This window comes from Phoca vitulina, unplaced genomic scaffold (assembly GCF_004348235.1).
Source record: "Phoca vitulina isolate PV1807 unplaced genomic scaffold, GSC_HSeal_1.0 scaffold71, whole genome shotgun sequence".
Taxonomy (NCBI): Eukaryota; Metazoa; Chordata; class Mammalia; order Carnivora; family Phocidae; genus Phoca; species Phoca vitulina.
The window spans coordinates 10,027,929-10,047,325 of NW_022589774.1; the positions used below are offsets into that span (position 1 = coordinate 10,027,929).

Here is a 19,397-nt window from a genome sequence, read left to right on the forward strand (position 1 = left end):
TTAAATGTTACATCTCTCTCCTGGGGTGCCTGGCTGGCTCAGTTGGTAGGGCATGCGACTCTGGGTCTCGGGGTTGTGGGTTCGAGCCCCACGTTGGGTGTGGAGATTATTTAAAAAATAAATAAAAAATAAAAGAATAAAGGCACATCCCTCTGCTGGCCCGTCCGAAAGGAGTTAATTCTTCAGCGACAGCCTCAGTGGTATTGCTATAAAACTGACTTTTCCCCAACCACCTAGTTAGCTGGCAGGAAGCCTCCTAGCAGGGCTGCTGTGTTCCAACATCGGGGACCACCGTGGAGCAAAAGAGCCAAGCCCTTGCCCTGAGCACCTGCCCCTGAGGCTACTGTTCTGGGGTCCAGGGTGGGAGGCTCTTCTAGAAGGACGACTGGTCTTGCTGCCAGCAGATGACCACTCAGCCTTGGGCATTTGTTCCTTCCAGGGGCACGCTGCGAGCTCTGTGCCGATGGATACTTTGGGGACCCCTTTGGGGAACGTGGCCCAGTAAGGCCTTGTCAGCCCTGTCAGTGCAACAACAATGTGGACCCCAGTGCCTCTGGGAACTGCGACCGCCTGACGGGCAGGTGTCTGAAGTGCATCCACAACACGGCGGGTGTCCACTGTGACCAGTGCAAAGCAGGCTACTTTGGGGACCCGTTGGCTCCCAACCCAGCGGACAAGTGTCGAGGTAGGACTGCGTCCCCAGACAGTTGGACAGGTGGGGTGTGTGTGCGCACGCACGTCTATGCGTGTAAGCTTGCTAGCATGTACACATGTAGGAACATACTGATCGGCGAGGCCAGCAGCAGGTAAGAGGAGGCTGCTTTGGTTTCTCTGACCAACTGGCCTACGAACAGTCTGGACCTTTCACCTGTCAAAGGCCTTAAGACCCCTGCAGCAGGCTTCTGGAGGGCAGAGCTGGAGGATGTCGAATGGGTTAAAGCTGGGTGGGAGAAGAGAAAAAGGTCGAGTTTACATTCCTGAGTGGAAGAGGAGATGGAATGGGGCCAGGCCATATGCCTCATTCCAAGGCTGGCAGGAGTGCTGCCAAGCTTGTTCTAGGACAGCAGGAAACGACTTGAGACTAAGCCCGAACACACGCGGCAGGGGGGTGGGGGGTGGGGTGGAAGGGTGGGCAGCAGTTTAAAAGACCCTCTCAGGAAATCAGTGTAATTGATGTAGACAAAGGTAACAGTTCCAAGTTCTACTAACGAGACTTGGCTTCAACCTCACGGCTATCAGGGTGCATTCCTTAGGGCTGCTTCAGATCAAAGTGTAAATGTATACATCGGTCCTCTTGCTCGACCCTTCTATCAAGCCTCCGTACATGTTATATTCAGGAGGCAAGTTTAGTTCTAGGCAAGTTCAAATTCAGTTTTAGGGTGCTGGCCTGCCCCACAGACTCACCCCTCAGTCACAAAGGTCCCAGACTAGCCCTGGTGCCCAGAACTCAGGGGCTTGTTTATTATAACAGAGCCAGAGAGGGCCTCTGGGCACCCAGATGGGAGGGCTCCTGGTTCCCCAGGAGGTCTGCAGGGAGCCCAGCACCTCCCACTCACCCCAGAATCCCCAGCCCTGGAAATGCCTGAGGACCCCTGTGCAACCTGGGGCTTCCACCCAGGAACACAAATCCCACCTGCCCTAACCCCAACCTGTGGGTTAGCTCTGATGTGCTAGAAAGTACCCCATGATAAGGAAAGAGCCCACATGCTATGAGCAGTACTGAGTTCAAGTCTAGTTTTTTACCATACCTATCGTATTACACTGGTTATGCCAATTAATCTCTCTGAGCCTCAGTTTCTTCATACAGATGAATAATATTTAACTCAAAGTGGTTGCAAATATAAAATAAAATAGCATCTGAGAAGGTACACTGTAAAGGATAGAATACTAGTTACAAGGTGCTATTAATAGAGACTTCACTGGCTTTAGACCGTACATTTCTTCACTCCACCATCTGTTGTCAAGCACCTACTACCATGGACCCAATGTGCAGCTACATACTGAGGTCATAAGTCAGTTCCAGCCCCCAAAGAGATCATATGCTAATAAGGAAGACACACAAGTATGTAAGCACATAATGACAGTATACTTAGATATGTGATCATATTACTGTGTGCCGAGTGTTTTGTGAGCGCCATAGAGCAACCCAGAGAATCACCGTAACTCCCTTAGTGCAGTGTCTCACCCACCGGTATATCCTCAGCTCCTAGAACAGTGTGGCACGTAGTAGGTGCGCAATCAATATGAATGAATAAAGGTACTGCTTTTTTTTTTACTGCATTTCCTACATCAAAGGCAGCAGAGCAAAAGGAAAAGAGCAATGCCTCTTTCCAAGCTCTCATTCCGGTTTACCATTTACTTGCTGTGTGACCTAGGATAGATTACTCAACCTCTCTGAGCTCATAGTCCTCATCTGTAAAATAGAGAGAGATTACATCTGGCACGTAATAGGCCCAGAAGACATGTTATTCCCCTTTTGAGCAAAGCTAGAGTGCCTACAGAATATCCAACAGGCTCACAATTTAATGGGAGGAAAAAAAGAGTAAGTGCCACCAGAAAGGGTGGACTGTTGTAGGATCTCTTTATCCACACCCACACCAAACAAACTTCTAGATGATTCCTAAGGTCTATCTATATTATAAATGTGCTTAGAGGCACAGGCAAGAGATGAATCTAGCACAATGTGAACTGACTTTGCCATTGGTGACTCGAACTTCCTTTTATCTTTGCCATACCTCCAGTTTCTAGAATTAGCTTGATATGAATGCTTTCTGTTTGTCTGTGTTTTGTCTCTAGCTTGCAACTGCAACCCAGCGGGCTCAGAGCCTGGGGAATGTAGAAACGATGGCAGCTGTGTTTGCAAGCCCGGGTTTGGCGGCCTCACCTGTGAGCATGCAGCACTAACCAGCTGTCCGGCTTGCTATAATCAAGTGAAGATACAGGTGTGCATGCTACCCAGCCCTCACCCCAGGAGTAAAATTGTTAGGGGTCTACTGGGTGGGTCTGTCACAAGTCTAGGACCCTCTTAATCTCCCGGGGATGAGGGTGGAGATTACTATTTCTTTCTTTAAAAACTTCCATATAGTAGTAATAATGCTTCAGGTTTGTGCTCTTATATACACTATTTTCAAGATCCCTTTTGAAGATACTGTCTGATTTGGTACTCTTGCTGACTTAGTCAATTTGCAAGAGAAGGCATTCTAAAGTCAGTCACTGAGCAAAGTCTCCAAACATTTGCAATTCTTCAGTCACATGGCCAGGTGGAACCAAGAGTCCCACCCTGAATTCCCTGATTCTTGGTTCCACCTGGCCACGTGACTGAAGAATTGCAAATGTTTGGAGACTTTGCTCAGTTCAGTACTCTTTCCACTTACAACATGCCATTTCCTAGCTGGATTTTTTCCAAGAGATGTCTTTGTAAAACAAATGAAGGAAAACGTAAATATGTAGAAGATTTGAGGAGTCTAAAAGGTGTCAAGGCTGCTCAAACAAGAATGGCCTCCAGAAATTTCTCATTCACATTCCAGAGAAGAGTGAAATTGATGTTGTTGTTAATTATTATTATTTTGTCGGGGTGAAGGGCGAAGGAAGAAAAGGCCCAAACAGAACCCCAAAGGTAGAACAAACTCAACTTGTTTTTTTTGTTAACTTTTCTATTTAATCTGCCCTCTATAGCACTTTCTTTGTTCCAGACACTGTTCCAAGCACTATCCAAATACTAACTCACTTTGTCCAAGTAATAACTATGAGATATTATTATTATCCCCATCTAATGGGTAATGAAAGCGACTTGCCCAAGGTCACACTGACAGCTAATGAGTAGTGGGGCCAGGATTCAAACTCTAGGCTCTAGCACCTTTAACTACCATGACATGCCAAGCATTTCTGGGCTTTGAGCTGTTCTCCCCTGAGTACCTGGTATTGGACTGTGATGCCCGCCACCTGTTCTGACCCTCTTTCCGGTGTGCTTTCAGATGGAGCAGTTTACGCAGCAGCTGCAGAGCCTGGAGGCCCTGGTTTCCAGGGCTCAGGGTGGTGGCGGAGTGGAGCCCGACACAGAGCTGGAGGGCAGGATGCAGCAGGCCGAGCAGGCCCTTCGGGACCTTCTGAGAGAAGCCCAGATTTCAGAAGGTGATGGAGGCCAATTGCCCTTTGGACAGAAGGGAATTTATAATCTTCTGTCGGGTATCAGTTCAGTGGGTGTCTCTGTCTAGCACTTGGAGAGATAAAAGGACTGTGATCTCCTGGGACCTGAATGATGGTGATAAGAGAGTGGCTGCATGCATTCATTTATTGGGTTTTTACCATTTTGCCGTTAGCCAGTCAAAGTCACTCTTCAACCCTCCCTCATGTCCTGTTCCTCTGTGCTGACTCCAAAAGTGCTCATCCTCCTTTTCCTTGTTGGCACCAGGTGCTAGTAAACCTCTCAGTCTCCAGTTGGTCAAGGCAAGGAGCGAAGAGAATAGCTACCGGAACCGCCTCAATGACCTCAAGACGACTATGGAAAGAATCCGGGCCCTGGGCAGTCAGTATCAGAACCGAGTTCAGGATACTCACAGACTGGTCACTCAGATGCACCTGAGCCTGGAGGAGAGCGAGGCCTCCCTGAGAAACACTGTAGGTGTCGCCGGGTTCAGGGTACTGAGGATCACTGCCGTATCGGGGCACCCACCCGCCGTCTCTCACATTTTTCGGTCTACCTGGTAGAGAGCTGAACTTCTCTTCCTTGAAATAGGCGTACCTGTTCTTTGTGTTCTTGGGCTTCCTGCAATTTCCCATTTTACTGCATTTATGTTCTTCTTCCTAGCTCATTTCTTGCTAGCCATAACCTCATGTTGGCCCTCTCTCCTCTCCCTTCTTGCTGCACACCTCCTAGCTTATTAGCTCCTAGTGGGCAGGATTTAGTTTTGCTCACGTCTGCATTCTCAGCCCCCGGCACGTGTGTGGCTGTGATACGTTTGCCGCATGAATGAATGAAGGAATGAATGAGTGAATGTTCATTTCATGAACAAATGAAATGGGAGGAATGGTGGGGAGAAGGAAGGAATCCAGTGAAGACAGGATTCTGAAAAGGGGAAAAAATTGTTGCCAATGTGATTTTCTTAATGGTGTCGTTTGGAGTGTGACAGGAGGGAGAGATTTGAATGGGCCCTCTTCTCTTTCTCAGTAAAGAAGGCAATGGTGACAATAGTGTAAGTGGGTGGGTAGAAGATGAATAAAGGATACTGGAAGATAATCAGGTATGCTGGCAAAATGAAGGATTTAAAGAATAATGTGTATTGATTTTTTCCCTTTATTACAAAAATAATGTTTATTGTAGAAAATTTAGAAAATAAATAAAAATCCCCTATGATCCCATTATTAAGAAATAACCATCATTGAAACTTGGTATATAGTCTGTTGACTTTAAATACATATGAAAATACATTTAATATGTATATATTTTTAAATGAATCTATTTCTATTTACAGTTTTTTTAAATTGGATTTCTACTTTATTCTTTTTTTTTTTAAAGATTTATTTATTTATTTATTTGGGAGAGCGAGCAGAGGAGGGGCTGAGGGAGAGGGACAGGGAAAGAATCTCAAGCAGACTCCCTGCAGAGCAGGGAGCCCAATGTGGGGCTCCATCTCACAACCCTGAGATCATGACCTGAGCTGAAATCAAGAGTCAGACGCTTAACTGAGCCACCCAGGAGCCCTGGATTTCTACTTTATTCTTGTCTATACTTTTTTTTTTAATGTAATGATTATGGTGACTAGGGACTCTTGATGTGTCAGGGTGTAGAATGCTCTGTGGCTAATGACAACTAGTTCTAACAGGACAGATGCAGAACCTACTTAGGCTCCAGGGCTGAGTGCAAAGCTTTAACCAATTCTCCTTTTTCCACAGAACATTCCTTCCTCAGAGCACTACGTGGGGCCAAATGGTTTTAAAAGCCTGGCCCAGGAGGCCACAAGATTGGCAGACAGGTAAGCGGACCCCTGCTTCGGACTACCTCTGCAAGGCCAGACTTGAACAAGATGGTAGGGTATTCAGGACCTAAGCAACATATTCATTACCTCTCGGCACCTTTGCAGCCCTTTCCTTGCCTTGAAGCCATTTTTTTAAACCTCCTGGCTTTTAGCCTATGTAGGTGGCCACTGGGCATGGTCATTTGGCAAGTGTTGGGGGTGGGGGTGTTTTTTACCCCAGATTTTTCTATGACTCACTGTATGGCTCTGGTGTATGTCAGATGTGATTTTTCGGGCCCCGTGAAATGAATCAGCCTTTGGAAAAGAACGTCCTGCAGCTTTGAGGGACTCCCAGGCTCCCACATCAAGCCTGGGAACAAGTAGCAACGAGTTGTTTGCTAGCCTGTGGGAGCCAAGACTGCAGAGAGGGAACCTCCTCCCCAAAACCGGCTCTGCAGGGCCCCAGGGATAACAGGCAGCTCCCTAGTCCTTGCCCGACTGTAAAGCCTACCGTGTTAAAGAGGTTTGCTCCTAGCAGAGTGCTCAGCAGGGTGGCAGGCTCTGCTAATCCCAGATGGAATTCAGTCAGTGGAGGAGGTTGATTTGTGTTTTGTAGCATAAACTGCCTCCTGAGCTTGTTTTTTGTTGTTGTTTTGTTTTTATCACTTTGTAAGTGTTTGGGGGACTTTTATTGACAGGCTCTGTCCCCTCTAGTGGTGGACCCAATGTAGAGTTTCAGCGAAAGTCAGGGGAGAGGGCTGGGTCCCGGATGAAATAAGACCTAGGGGTTTCTTCCTGCACAAAACAGCTTATAAATGCAATACTTACTTTATCCCCCTGAGACTGCTCGCACCCGTCTCCCCGCCCCACACCCTGCTCCCCTGGTTACGCCATAAACGGAAAAGATCACCAGCTAGGGTCTAAGACATGAGCTCCATCTCCAGAACACCTCCTGCTTCCTGACAGATCCCCTAATTCCGTCTAATCTGGGTCAATTCTGTTTGGTTTTTCTAGACAAACCAGTTCCCTTACTCCTCTCCCTTCCTTCCAATAAAAGACCTAAAGGAAGCCCTTGCTATGAAAACTCCAATTCTTTGTTTTTAATCCTTTCAGCCATGTTGAGTCAGCCAGTAACATGGAGCGGCTGGTAAGGGACACCGAGGGCTATTCCAAACAAGCGCTGTCACTGGCACACGAGGCCCTGCAGGAAGGCGGCGGCGCGGGCGGCCCGGACGGCTCCGCGGTGCAAGGGCTCATGGGAAAGTACGTTCGAGGGGCCTCACCTGGGCCAGGATAGTCCGCGTCCCTCCAGGGCGTAGCGCAAACCGCGTTCGAGGGGCGCCGTGCTTCATTAAAAGATATGAATCCTAAGGGACAAGAGAATGAGAGTGTTAATTTGGGGGAAGGGACATGCCTTTATGTCTGGAAGAAGAAAAGACTGATTAAGTAAAACTTGTGTTTTGACTGAGAGATTGCAATGCTCGGAGAAGTTGTGGTGGTTGAGTAAATGGAAAAGAATATATTATCAAGAATTGGGAAACTTGGGCGGAATTCTTCCAACCCAACCTGTATAAACTTTAAGGCTTATGTTTAGATTGTGGAAAGGGACACATGTCTGTCACATAACCTCATTCGGTTCTTCTGATAACTCCAACTGCATACTTTTTACACAACAAGATGAATGTTTGCTTTTAATAAAAAGAGTGATTCCTCAAAGTTCTCTTTCTCCCCACCCTGCAGGTTGGAGAAAGCCAAGTCCCTGGCCCAGCAACTGTCGGGGGAGGCCGCTCAAACTGACATTGAAGCAGATAGGTCTTACCAGCATAGTCTTCGCCTTCTCAATTCCGTGTCTCAGCTGCCAGGAGTCAATGATCAGTCTTTTCAGGTGAGGGCCCGTACTGATGTGCTTGATGGACAGAAGGGCCACAGAGCTTGCTTCTCTGGGGGTTCCATACTATGGTTCAGTCATTCAGCTTTTCCTCCACGGGGACCCTTCTTGTGTTTGATTAGGAAGAATATCCTTCTTGTTAACCATTTCCTTGTTCTTAAACTCCAGTCTTTGCCTCTGAAAAAGCCTTAGCCCACATCCTGAACCTATTAGTGGATAACAATTTTATATCTCCTTAGTTTGGGGGACTACTGAAACTTGTGGGGAATTATTAGAGATAAAGCTTGATATTTACATTTGGGTCCAAACTATAGTACATTTCTATGTACAACCATTCAGAGGACTTTTGTTCTTCTCAGAAGTTTTACATTGTTTCTGTCATTGATTCCTTTAACTATTACAAATGTATTAGATTAAGAAGATTCAGCTTTCTACCTACACAAAAAGCACTCACAATGATTCCCATAAAAGTGTTTCCCTGCATGTATAAACCAACATGTAAAATTTAAAAAGAGAGAGAGAGAGACAAGACCTGTTTGATGCTGGGGGAAACTGCCACCTGACTATCATTTAGGCATTTTGCTTCATTTCTATTAAACTTTGTGTCTGGATTGCTGTTGTTTTCAAGCTCCTAAGAAGGCTGGTGTGGCGACTGGTGGGCAGAAAGTCAGACTCCTTCATGTCTTTGGGCTTACAGGTAGAAGTGAAGAGGATCAAACAAAAAACTGACTCTCTCTCAAGCCTGGTGACTAGGCGTATGGATGAGTTCAAGCATGTGCAAAGCAGTCTGGGAAACTGGGAAGAAGAAACCCAGCAGCTCTTACAGAATGGAAAGAATGGGAGACAGGTATCCTTTTATTAACTCATTCACTCAACCAACAGGTACTGGATGCCTACCATACGAATAAATACGGCAAGAGGCCATAAATATGCAACCCTAGGAAACTGAAGGTCATGGTACCACTGCTTGTAGATGGAGTAACTGAGATACAGACAGCTTGATGTAATTAGTTCCGTTCTACCCACTGAATCAGCCCTCAAGCCTAGGAATAGGACTCAGGCCTCCTGAGTTCAATTTTGGTCCAGCTTTTTCTACTAGCTTGGCTTTAGGAAGTATCTGGAGTATAAAATTATGATTTGCAAAACCGTACTTGTCCTTGATAGTGGACTGGAATTGGAGACTGTTCCCTGTGCAGGATGTGTCGTGGGTTTATAAAGTTTGCTCTGTCCCAGATTGTGGAGGGCTTTACGACAGCAGCCCTAGACTTTCTGGTGAATCACAGCACTCAGTTGTCACGAGGACAAATGTGTTCGAGTGATTCTGCTGGCCGGAATGCTCCTCCTAGGTGTATGTTACATTTTACTCTAATCTTATTGTCTGCCTGTTTACAGACATCAGATCAGCTACTTTCCCGTGCCAACCTTGCTAAAAGCAGAGCCCAAGAAGCACTAAGCATGGGCAATGCCACTTTTTATGAAGTTGAGAACATCCTAAAGAACCTCAGAGGTAAGCATTTCATGGTTCAGGTCACTTGATATGTTAAAGGAATAACCACAACTTTGATTTATTTTGAATCCCTGTGCATCTCTCTAAATGATAGGTACATTGGGATATTAGCAGACACTTAATAAATACCTTCCTAAAGTAAGAAATTGTATTAATATTTGATGTAGTGGAAAGAATTTAACTACATGTCAGAAGGCTTGAGTTCTGAGCTTGGCTGGGCTGCATGACGGCTCTGAGCAGACTGTGTGACCATAGGCAAGTCACAGCCTTTCCAGACCCTAACATCCTCTTCTTTAAAGAAAGAAGGTTGAGCTAAAGGATCTCTAAGGTCCTTCACAGATCTAACATCCTACTACGACACAGATATTTTTCCCTTTTCTTTTGTAGCCTGGTTGATTCCAGGATAAAATCCACGTGGTTGTTTGTGGTGATGATAGAACAAACTGTCACAGCACCTGGATCCCAGGAAATCTGGGTTTCTGCCTTGTAGAGATTTGGTTACAATTTCAGGTTTCTTCACGAAAGAACAAAAAAGAAACATTTCTCAAGTCTTGGGATTTTCTTCACAGAAAGAACCTCTCTATCCATTCTGTTCAACCTCCAATTCTCATCATTGGCAGCTTCGGGTTTAAGGCTCTGGCTTGAAACTTTGGGCTTCAGAGATTTCACCTATTTCTGATTTACTTTGGGGTCTTAATACTCTTGCAGTGGTGGGGACCCAGGGCAGGCTGATTGTCAGTTTCTCTAAGCAACGATCTAATCATGGCCCTTTCAGTGCCTCCTTTAAGTGGCTTTCTGCTGGATAAGAAAGGGCAGTAACAGCCACAACTTCCCACACTCTTGCCCCCAGGCAGTAATAACCCTCTTCCTGGGATTTTTCTTAAAAACTTCAGCCCCATTCAATTTCATTTGTGAGTTTCACAAGTCACTTTTGTTTTCTTGTCTTCATTTCAGAGTTTGACTTGCAGGTTGAAGACAAAAAAGCAGAAGCGGAAGAGGCCATGAAGAGACTCTCCTACATCAGCCAGAAGGTCGCAGATGCCAGTGACAAGACCAAGCAAGCAGAAACAGCCCTGGGCGGTGCTGCTGCCGACACCCAGAGGGCCAAGACCGCAGCCAGGGAGGCCCTGGAGATCACGGACAAGATAGAACAGGTAAAGAGAAATCGAAACGCAGGTTGGCATGAGCAGCCCCAAACATAAGGGTCGTGTGGGAAGAGAGAGAGCATTGGGCTCATTTTGGCCCCTAGATCTCAGAGTGCTGTCGTGGTCCATGGCAGCCCCAGAGCCACTTACGTGCCCCCTTTTGTTGGTTGAGTCACAAGGCTTTCATTGACCAAGAGCTCGAACCTTCATTTTCAGCTCCCTTTTTGGACAATACCATGAGAAGAACCATCCAAGATTGGGTTTTTGTATCAACTCTTGTATTAGTGTCACTAGAGCTGCTGTAACCAAGTACCACAGGCTGGATGGCTTAAGACAACAGAAGTTTATTCTCCCACAGTTCTGGAGGCTAGAAGTAGAAATCAAGATGTCAGCAGAGCCACAGGCCCTTGGAGGCTCTTGGGTAGAAACCTTGCCTGCTTCTTCCTAGCTTCTGGTGGTGACTCTCACTCCTTACCGTTGCTTGGTTTGCAATGACGTCACTCCAGTCTCTGCCACTATCATCACGTGGGGTTTTTCTCCCTGGATATCTCTGACCCTTCTTATAAGGACAGTGGTCATTTTGAATTAGGGGCCCACTGGACTCCAGTATAACCTTATCTTAAGTAATTGAATCTGCAACAACCCTACTTCCAAATCAGGTCACGTTCTGAGGTCCTGGGATTTAGGACATCAACATATCTTTTTGAGGACACAGTTCAACCCCATAACAACAGTCATCAGTGTTTGACTCAAGATTATGAAATTCTGGAGTTCTAGTTCCCTTATCTCTATTTTCTATGTCTAAGTTCTGTGTATTCATTTTTGTTGTTGTTCCCACTATGTGCCAGCGCTGTGCTTGTTGCTGGAGATATGAAGACGAGAAAGACCCAGTCCTTCTCTTCAAAGAGCATTCCGTGTAACGGGGAGAGAGAGACTAGATACACTACAACCCCTATGTGAAACGCTGTAGTAGAAGCTGTGCTTCTCGGCTGGAAGAGAGCTGCTTAGCTCTCATTTTGGCATGACTTCTAGAAAGCTTATGCAACTCTAGAAAGCCCAGAGGGAACTCTTAGTATCTGGACTATTTGACCTCTCTCTTGGACCACTTGGTAATTTGCAAGAATTATTTCTAACTTTAAGTCCCTTGAGGGTGGAGACCAGTTTCATGTGGCTCTCTTAATATAGCTTTTAGCACAGAGATACCTGCAATTTGATGTTTAATAACAGCTTATGGGTAAAGATATTGATAAAATTTGTCCTAATAAAAACAAAAGCCACAGCTGTAGCCCATTTTCATTCTCTGCACCTTGAACTCAGCTGTCTCAAGGATCCCAGTAAAGTTGCTCAAACGACTGTGGCAGCAAAGAACTATGACAGGAAATGATGTGAATTTCTCACCCTCTGGGTTTTCCCAAATAGTTTTTATTGTGTTCACTTTTTGGTGAGCATTGACCTGAGAGGGAATCAGTGTCTCACTGCTGACCCTCCTAGTCCCTACAGACATACCCCCAAATTAATTTATTTGAAGCAGAGCTTGGGGAAGGGTGTGTCTCCAAGTCTGACTCTTGTTGTTCATCTAACTTACTCCAGCAGGGTCTGGCTGCAGCTGTTTATTTTTTCTCTATTTGTCCCTGGGACGTTTTTGTGCCTCACCCCTCTCTCTCCTCCCATCCCTGGCTCCCTTTCTTTTCCCAGGAGATAGGAAGTCTGAACTTGGAAGCCAATGTGACAGCAGATGGAGCCTTGGCCATGGAGAAGGGACTGGCCACACTGAAGAGTGAGGTGAGGGAAGTGGAAGGAGAGCTGGCCAGGAAGGAGCAAGAGTTTGACCTGGATATGGACGCAGTGCAGATGGTCAGTTCCCATCGTTCTCCATGGGAGATTCCTTTAAACCTGCCAATATGAGAGACACCCTTTCAAGATTGCTTTGTATTTCTTTTTCTTCAGGTAATTACAGAAGCGCAAAGAGTTGATAACAGAGCCAAGAATGCTGGAGCTACGATCCAAGACACACTCAACTCATTGGACAGCATCCTACACCTAATAAGTATGTGGAGTATCCACAAACTTCCAGCCCTGTGCTCCAGGGCTGCTCCCAGAAGACGAGTGAGACCTAGCCCTGATAAATGGAAGCCTTAAGGGTACCCTTAAGGGTATCAGAAATTTGTTTTATTTCTAGGCCCAGATACTTTGGGCACACAACTTTACATTTTCTGGACTCTATTTTACCATCTAAAGATGGGTCACTGAGTGCCTGTTGCCCGTGGAGGTGAAAGTCTGTAGCTCAAAGATCTGGGTGTATTTAGGGAAGGTATATTGAAGCACACAGAGGTTAATCATGTCTCACTGATCCCATAGTAAACTGTGGAGGCAGTATTCAAACTTCACAGCTCAAGAGAAGACTGGACAGTTTAACAGTCCTGCTAAGGATTCTGACCTTGATCCTGAGAAGCTTGTAGGCAGTTGTGGGCAGAGGAATAACATCATCACTGTAGATTCAGAAAGATCACTAAGTGGAGTTGCACGAGTGAGTGGAGGAGCCTTGGTTAGACAAAAGGCAGGGTGAGACTACTTTGGAAATGGCGGAGGGAATCGAGGAGGATTATGGGCTCTGCGGCAGTAGAAATGGTGAGAGGGCAGTTCTCCCAGCCTGTGAAGTCAGGAGTCACTTGCCGATTCTGCTGTTCGTCCCCAGCCCACAGTTATACCATGATATAACCAGCTGTGGGACTTGGCCTACCTGGCTGATAGCCCAGAAGAAACGTAAAGGTAGTAGGTACATAGATACTGCAAAATTTTCAAGTAAAATAGATGTGATGGCACAGAGTGGCAAGAATTCAGATTTACCCACAGAATTCCTCCCCCGCAAAAAACTGATGAGGATTAACATTTCGGATTGGTAAATCTGATAGCGAACCCTCATTTGGCCCGTTTTATCAAGCGTGGACTGCAGCAGATAGGGAACAGAGGATTCAGTCACAGATTCCAGCCACGTTCCGGAAAAGGCTTGGTTCTACCTTTTAGGTTCAGTAGAACAACTTTACTTTTTTCTTTAAGATTTTTATTTATTTATTTATTTTGAGAGAGAGCGCACAAGCAGGGGGAGGGGAAGAGGAAGAGGGAGAAGCAGACTCCCCGCTGAGCAGGGACCCTGACATGGGGCTCGGTCCCAGGACCCTGGGATCATGACCTGAGCCGAAGGCAGACACTTAACCAACTGAGCCACCCAGGTGCCCTAGCTGAAGAATTTTAAAATCTGATTTTTCTGTGGAGTACCATCGTCACTTACCCTGGGAGATCAATATGTCTGTGTTGTTAATACTAATGAGTCTGCTTTGTGGTCCAATGAGCCCTAAAGAGTAAAGAGCCTCTAAGGGTAAAAAAAAAAAAAAAAACCCAACTCCCCAGTGGAGATTTTAGCAGCTTTGTTTAGTGTTCTGAAAAAGGTAATGAAACGAATAGGGCCTTTCAAGAGAAAATGAGAGTGTGGGGGAAATAAGTTGGTGGGAATTATTAAACATCTACTAGGTGTCAGGCACTCTGCCAGGTGTTTTCTGGTATAATATCACTTAAGTCTTTTAAAGGTCCTGTGAGACAGGTTTTATTTTTTTTTATTATTTTATCTCATGGAGCAGTAAACTGAGGCTCAGAGAGGTTGATAGGGTCCCATGGATCACATAGTAAACTTGGAGGTGGGATTCGAAGTGAGATCTCTTTGTTGCCAGTGCTCCTGCCCCCTTTTTGAGCAGTTTGTACCACCTCTCCATGGATGGTGGTTTTGTTCCCAAGCTTACTTAACTTTCTCGGCATGTCATAGACCCCGAAGTGCTGGAAATCTCCCCTGCTCCTCGGTGAAGGACCGATCCACTGGATCTGCATTTTTGTTATGGTGTTGTTCCTCCTGTTTGCTCCTTGGAGTCCTGGACCAGTCACCATGTCATCACCCCCAGGCACAATAAACTCGGGCAGGCAAATGCTATCACCGCAGCTCCAATATGGGAGGCAACCTGACCTTGAGTTTGCATTGACCAAAGGCCACCCAGACCCTATGCACATCAAACAGGTTTGGCCTGGTGCCCTTTGTGCTGACATTAGTTTTAGATTGTGTATGGGTAAAACATACCTGAACAAATAAGACTACATTTCATATGGGAAATAAACGAATATCTAGCCAGATTCCCACTGTCTCAGGCCAGAATGAAGTCTTACATCATTTCCAAACAGCTGGAATCTATCCCCCAAATAGCAAAGCATACCTTGGCCTCTATAAACCCAAAAGCCCAGCCAGTTTCTAAAGGTCTTCTAATGGAAAATAGCAAGATACTTCCTAAGGGTAGTTCAATAAACATAATTTGGAGTTGGTCCTGATCCGAGGGTGAGCTGTGTGGGGCAGGCATCTTGGACAGTACTCAGTCTCCAGTGACCTTCAGCCTTCATCCTTTCAGAGCGTGAACTGTCGGCCCCAACGTGAAAGGAGAAATCCAAGCTTCCCATTTCTTAACTATAGAGCTCAGAGGTTTGAACTAGGCTGTTCATAACTAGTAACTGGGCTAGAGCTCTCAGAACATTTTCTGTATTATCTATATTATATTGTGGTCCAAGTGTAAAATATCCCAGTGTAAAATAAGGCTTTTTTTTTTTTTTTAGTTTAAAGTTTTTTATTTTAAGTAAACTCCACACCACCCGTGGGGCTTGAACTCACAACCTTGAGATCAAGAGTCACATGCTCCACCGCCTGAGCCAGCCAGATCCCCCTAGAATAAGCACGGCATACTGTTTCCTCTGGGCAGGTGGAAACAGGAACTAGTTAAGGGTCTAGAGGGCCCACGTGTGTTCAAGGAGATCTAACCACGCTCTTCTATATTAACTCTTTTCTCATTCCCTCAAATAGGTCAGCCTGGCAGTGTGGATGAAGAGAAGCTGATCTTATTGGAGCAGAAGCTCTTCCGGGCCAAGACTCAGATCAACAGCCAGCTGAGGCCCTTGATGTCAGAGCTGGAAGAGAGAGCACGTCGGCAGCAGGGCCACCTCCACGTGCTGGAGATGAGCATAGATGGGATTCTAGCTGACGTGAAGAACCTGGAGAACATCAGGGACAACCTGCCTCCAGGCTGCTACAATACCCAGGCTCTTGAGCAACAGTGAATCTGCTCTAGAGATTTCCCAACTGAGGTTCTTGGGATGCATAACTCAGGAGCCATCTCATGTGGTTGGGGTGGGATGGAGACATTTGAACATGTTGAATGGGCATGCTCAGGTCCACTGAACCTGACCCCATCCCTGAGATCTTGGCCAGATAAATGTCTTGTTACACCAGCGTGATACTACTTGGGCAATGAGGCAGATAGCATTGGGTATGAGACTGGCCAAGGGCCTGGACCCCGAAGGGTAGACTGGACGGAAGGACAAGCTGCACGGCCAGGTGTTTGCCTCAGGAGAGTCACAGACTGAGTCCTGGAGTATGGACAGATGCTGCTGGGCTAGAGTCAGCTTATTTTTTGGGTAATGTGACCAACGGAATTTTTTTTTTTTTTACTTTGCCCACCCAGAAAATTCTTCTCAATGTCTGAACAGAGAGTGAAGTCCAGTCACACTGTGGCCAGTAAAATACTATTGCCTTATAGTGTCCAATGCAAGCTTCTTGTTGACCAGAGTTCCTCCCACTTACCACCCAGTTTGTCAACATGCACTCTACTTTCAAGCTGGAAGAAGTGAACAGTGGTGGAGTGAGAGGCTGTAAGGCTGGTCCATTTGGAGCAATGGTGCCTGCTTGGGTCCTGCCACCTTTGAGTTCTGGGGCCTGGAAGTGACATCCTTTCTCCGGTGATGCCATGACTAGTTAGAGACTACATTTTTATTAAAGCATTTCCGACCAGCAAAACAAACTTTGGGAAGGTATTTACTTTTGGGTTTCAAAGTGATAGAAAAATATAGCTTGGGCATTGAAAGAAGTACAATTATCTAGAAGATTTATTAGTCCTTATTCAATCCCACTTTTCAAATGCTAAAAATTGTATGTGTCTATGTGTTTTATTTTCTCACTCTCTCTGCCTATAGCAGAGAATGTTCCTACTCACACTGGAGCTGGGTAGACTCCATCCTTCCATCCATCCATCCATCCATCCATCCTTACAACATATATTTATTGAGTCCCTGCTGTGTGTCAGGGGCTGGGGTACAGTGGTGACATAGTCTCTGCCCTCACAGAGTTGATTGTCTAGTAAGGAAGACAAACATTAAAAAAATAAATTTAAAGGTACAACTCTTGTTCATCACAAGTGGTTTTTATTGCAATAACCCCCTGGTTTGCAACCTCATTTCTCAACAGAACATATGTTGTAAGACACTCCCAGGGGGGCACTTGGGTTTTGGCAAAGCCGGGATGGCTCTGGGTTGTGCACACTTCTTTGCATTCTAGCTGTCACTCCTCCCCTTTCCACACCTGATTGCAACAGACTGTTGAGTCATGATTACACCAGTGGGAATTGCTGGAAAGACCAGAGATGCTTCCATCTCGTCTTGGAAGATGTTGGTGTAGGCTCGCCTTTGTACGTCCTTGGCTTTTCATGGATGTGTTTTTGAATAAAGAATAATTCTTAGATGCCTGTGGTCAGTTTCTAACTTGTCAAACTCTAAGTCTAAGATGGAGGTACCAAAGCAATGGAAACTAAAATGCCCCAGAAATAGCAATGAGTCCTAGAGTTCACATTTTTCTGAACATCTTGTTTTGCCCTTTCCAACCATTAGAGCACTTTATAAGAGTTAATTGGTGCTGTCTGCTCAGCATAAAGAAGGATTTATTTCTGGAACAACCTGAACAGGGTAGGGTTTTAATTAATATTTTTGTCTTTTTTTCTTCGGCTATGAAATTAAGGTAAAATCAATAGTTTGTTGTACAGTGTCATGCTTTTTAATAAATAAAAATCTAATAAATTAAGATCCTGAATTGGCCATCTAGCCAAGTGGCTGAGGAAGAGATTCTGTTCCTGTCCACATTAACCCCACAAATTCTGAGAGGTCTGATCACTTTGCTTTACCTTCTGTAGAAGTGAATTTACAATCCTGTCTTGGCATGCTCAATCACATGTCCTATAAATCTCTCACTGTAATTAACAACTAGTGCCCAGGAAATGTATATGTATTAATTAGATTAGATTAACTACTATGTCACATAGACCTAAAAATGTACATTACTCAAACACAGGAGACATTTTTCTTGCTCTCATAACAGATGGGGAGAAAGTCGGTAGGGTGACCCTCCGCATGGTCATTCCAGAACCTTGCCATTTACAACATGTGACTTCTAAGGTTGCCCTGGGAATCATTTCCATTCCAGTGATTAGAAAGGGAAAAAGACATGGAGGTGGGAGACACCTGGAAGGTTTCCGTGGGCTAGGCCTGGGAGGGGATGCATGTCACTTTCTCTCACATTCCCTGGTCCAGAACCCAGTTTTATGACCACATCTGACTTGCAAGGGGTCTGGGAAATATAGCCCGTTGGTAAGAAGCCATGTCTCAGTGACAATCCTACTCTATGAAAGGGGATAATTCATTAGAATGCATAGCTAGTGATCGGCGTCTGTCTCTGCCAAGTATGAGATTAAGCAGTGTATGTTCTAGGGAACTTGGTGAGGGATTCCATTAGTTAATAGCATGCAATCATAAAGGGACTCCTCAATGGAATAAATTGTTAAGAAGGTCATAGAATGTCTTCCCTGATAAATGGGAGATGATCTCTGAATAGAGATGGGAAGTGGAAAAGTGACTCATATGACTCCCTTGGTATGGACATGATTCCCTCATTTTCGAGGACCTGACAAAATTATCCCTAAGAAGAGAGAAGGAGTGTGTGGCTGAGAGATAGCCTACTCAGGACTTAGCCTCTGTTGCCAGTCTTGTCCTACTCTGTCAAGTTAAGAGAGCTGTCCTTCCGGGTTCTCATCAGTATTTCTAACTGGTAGTGAAAAACTCCTTTGAACTTCTCCCCTGAGAGCTTTCTGATTAATTGTGCTGCTGGTAGGCCATTATGCATATCATCATCTACTTTGACTCATAGGGATTTCTGTTTAGAGAGGGGGGTAGGAATGAACCTGCCCATAGGCCATGGCTTCTTAGCAGATGTATTTCTGATCTTATCCCAGGATGTGGTTTCTTGTCAGTACTCTTGGGAGGCCAGGGAAAAGGGGAAGAAGATACTCAGTAATGTCCAATGTTTGGAATGAGGCTCAAGGACTGGGATATATTTATTATGTCTTCTTTCAATGTTTTTGCATGGTCATGGGAGCGTTGTGGATTCTTGCTGTGGCTCAATTTTGCCACCTGGAAAATAGAGATTAGTTTTTTTTTTTTTTTTCTGCTTTCTTTATTCTATGGGCTACATGGAACTTCCTAAGAAATTCCAAGACCTGAAGCTTACTTATGGGTCATAAGGGAAGAAGTGTGTATGTACATGTATATTAACTCATAGTACATATATTTTATAAGTTAATGTAAGTTAGCAAATTAAACCAGTGTTTATACCCAATTTTAAACAAGCTTTCAACATTACATACTCTCAGGACAGAGAAAAAAGTGTTTAGGTTTGTGGCCAAAATAGCAAACGTAAACACCAGTAATCAATTTACAAGACATATCAAGCATCACTATGATGGGTCACCAAACCCAGATGGACACGCACAAAGCTAACTAATTCCAATCTTAAACAATAACAACAAAACACATAGTAAGGACCAAAGTGATTTTTTTTTTAAAAGCACAGCTAATCTGACAAACAAGTGGCTAAGTCCTAAATGAGGGGCCTAAAGGGGAATTGCTATTTTACCATCTTAATCACGACTGATACTAGCTAACGACAACCACCATTTGGATCTATACCAACACACAATGCATGTCACAACTACAAA

General features: G+C 45.1%; 1 protein-coding gene across 1 annotated transcript in view; it reads left to right on the forward strand.

The window, feature by feature from the left end:
• Positions 1-19,397, forward strand: part of LAMC2 (laminin subunit gamma 2) — a 58,273-nt gene extending 38,876 nt beyond the window's left edge. The window contains exons 12-24 of the mRNA XM_032393185.1: positions 440-685; positions 2,797-2,942; positions 3,975-4,131; positions 4,412-4,617; positions 5,893-5,972; positions 7,068-7,217; positions 7,695-7,839; positions 8,540-8,689; positions 9,235-9,349; positions 10,304-10,503; positions 12,190-12,348; positions 12,442-12,541; positions 15,386-19,397. Coding sequence (XP_032249076.1) covers positions 440-685; positions 2,797-2,942; positions 3,975-4,131; positions 4,412-4,617; positions 5,893-5,972; positions 7,068-7,217; positions 7,695-7,839; positions 8,540-8,689; positions 9,235-9,349; positions 10,304-10,503; positions 12,190-12,348; positions 12,442-12,541; positions 15,386-15,639 — 2,108 coding nt within the window. The 3' untranslated portion in view covers positions 15,640-19,397. The remainder of the gene's footprint in view (positions 1-439; positions 686-2,796; positions 2,943-3,974; positions 4,132-4,411; positions 4,618-5,892; positions 5,973-7,067; positions 7,218-7,694; positions 7,840-8,539; positions 8,690-9,234; positions 9,350-10,303; positions 10,504-12,189; positions 12,349-12,441; positions 12,542-15,385) is intronic.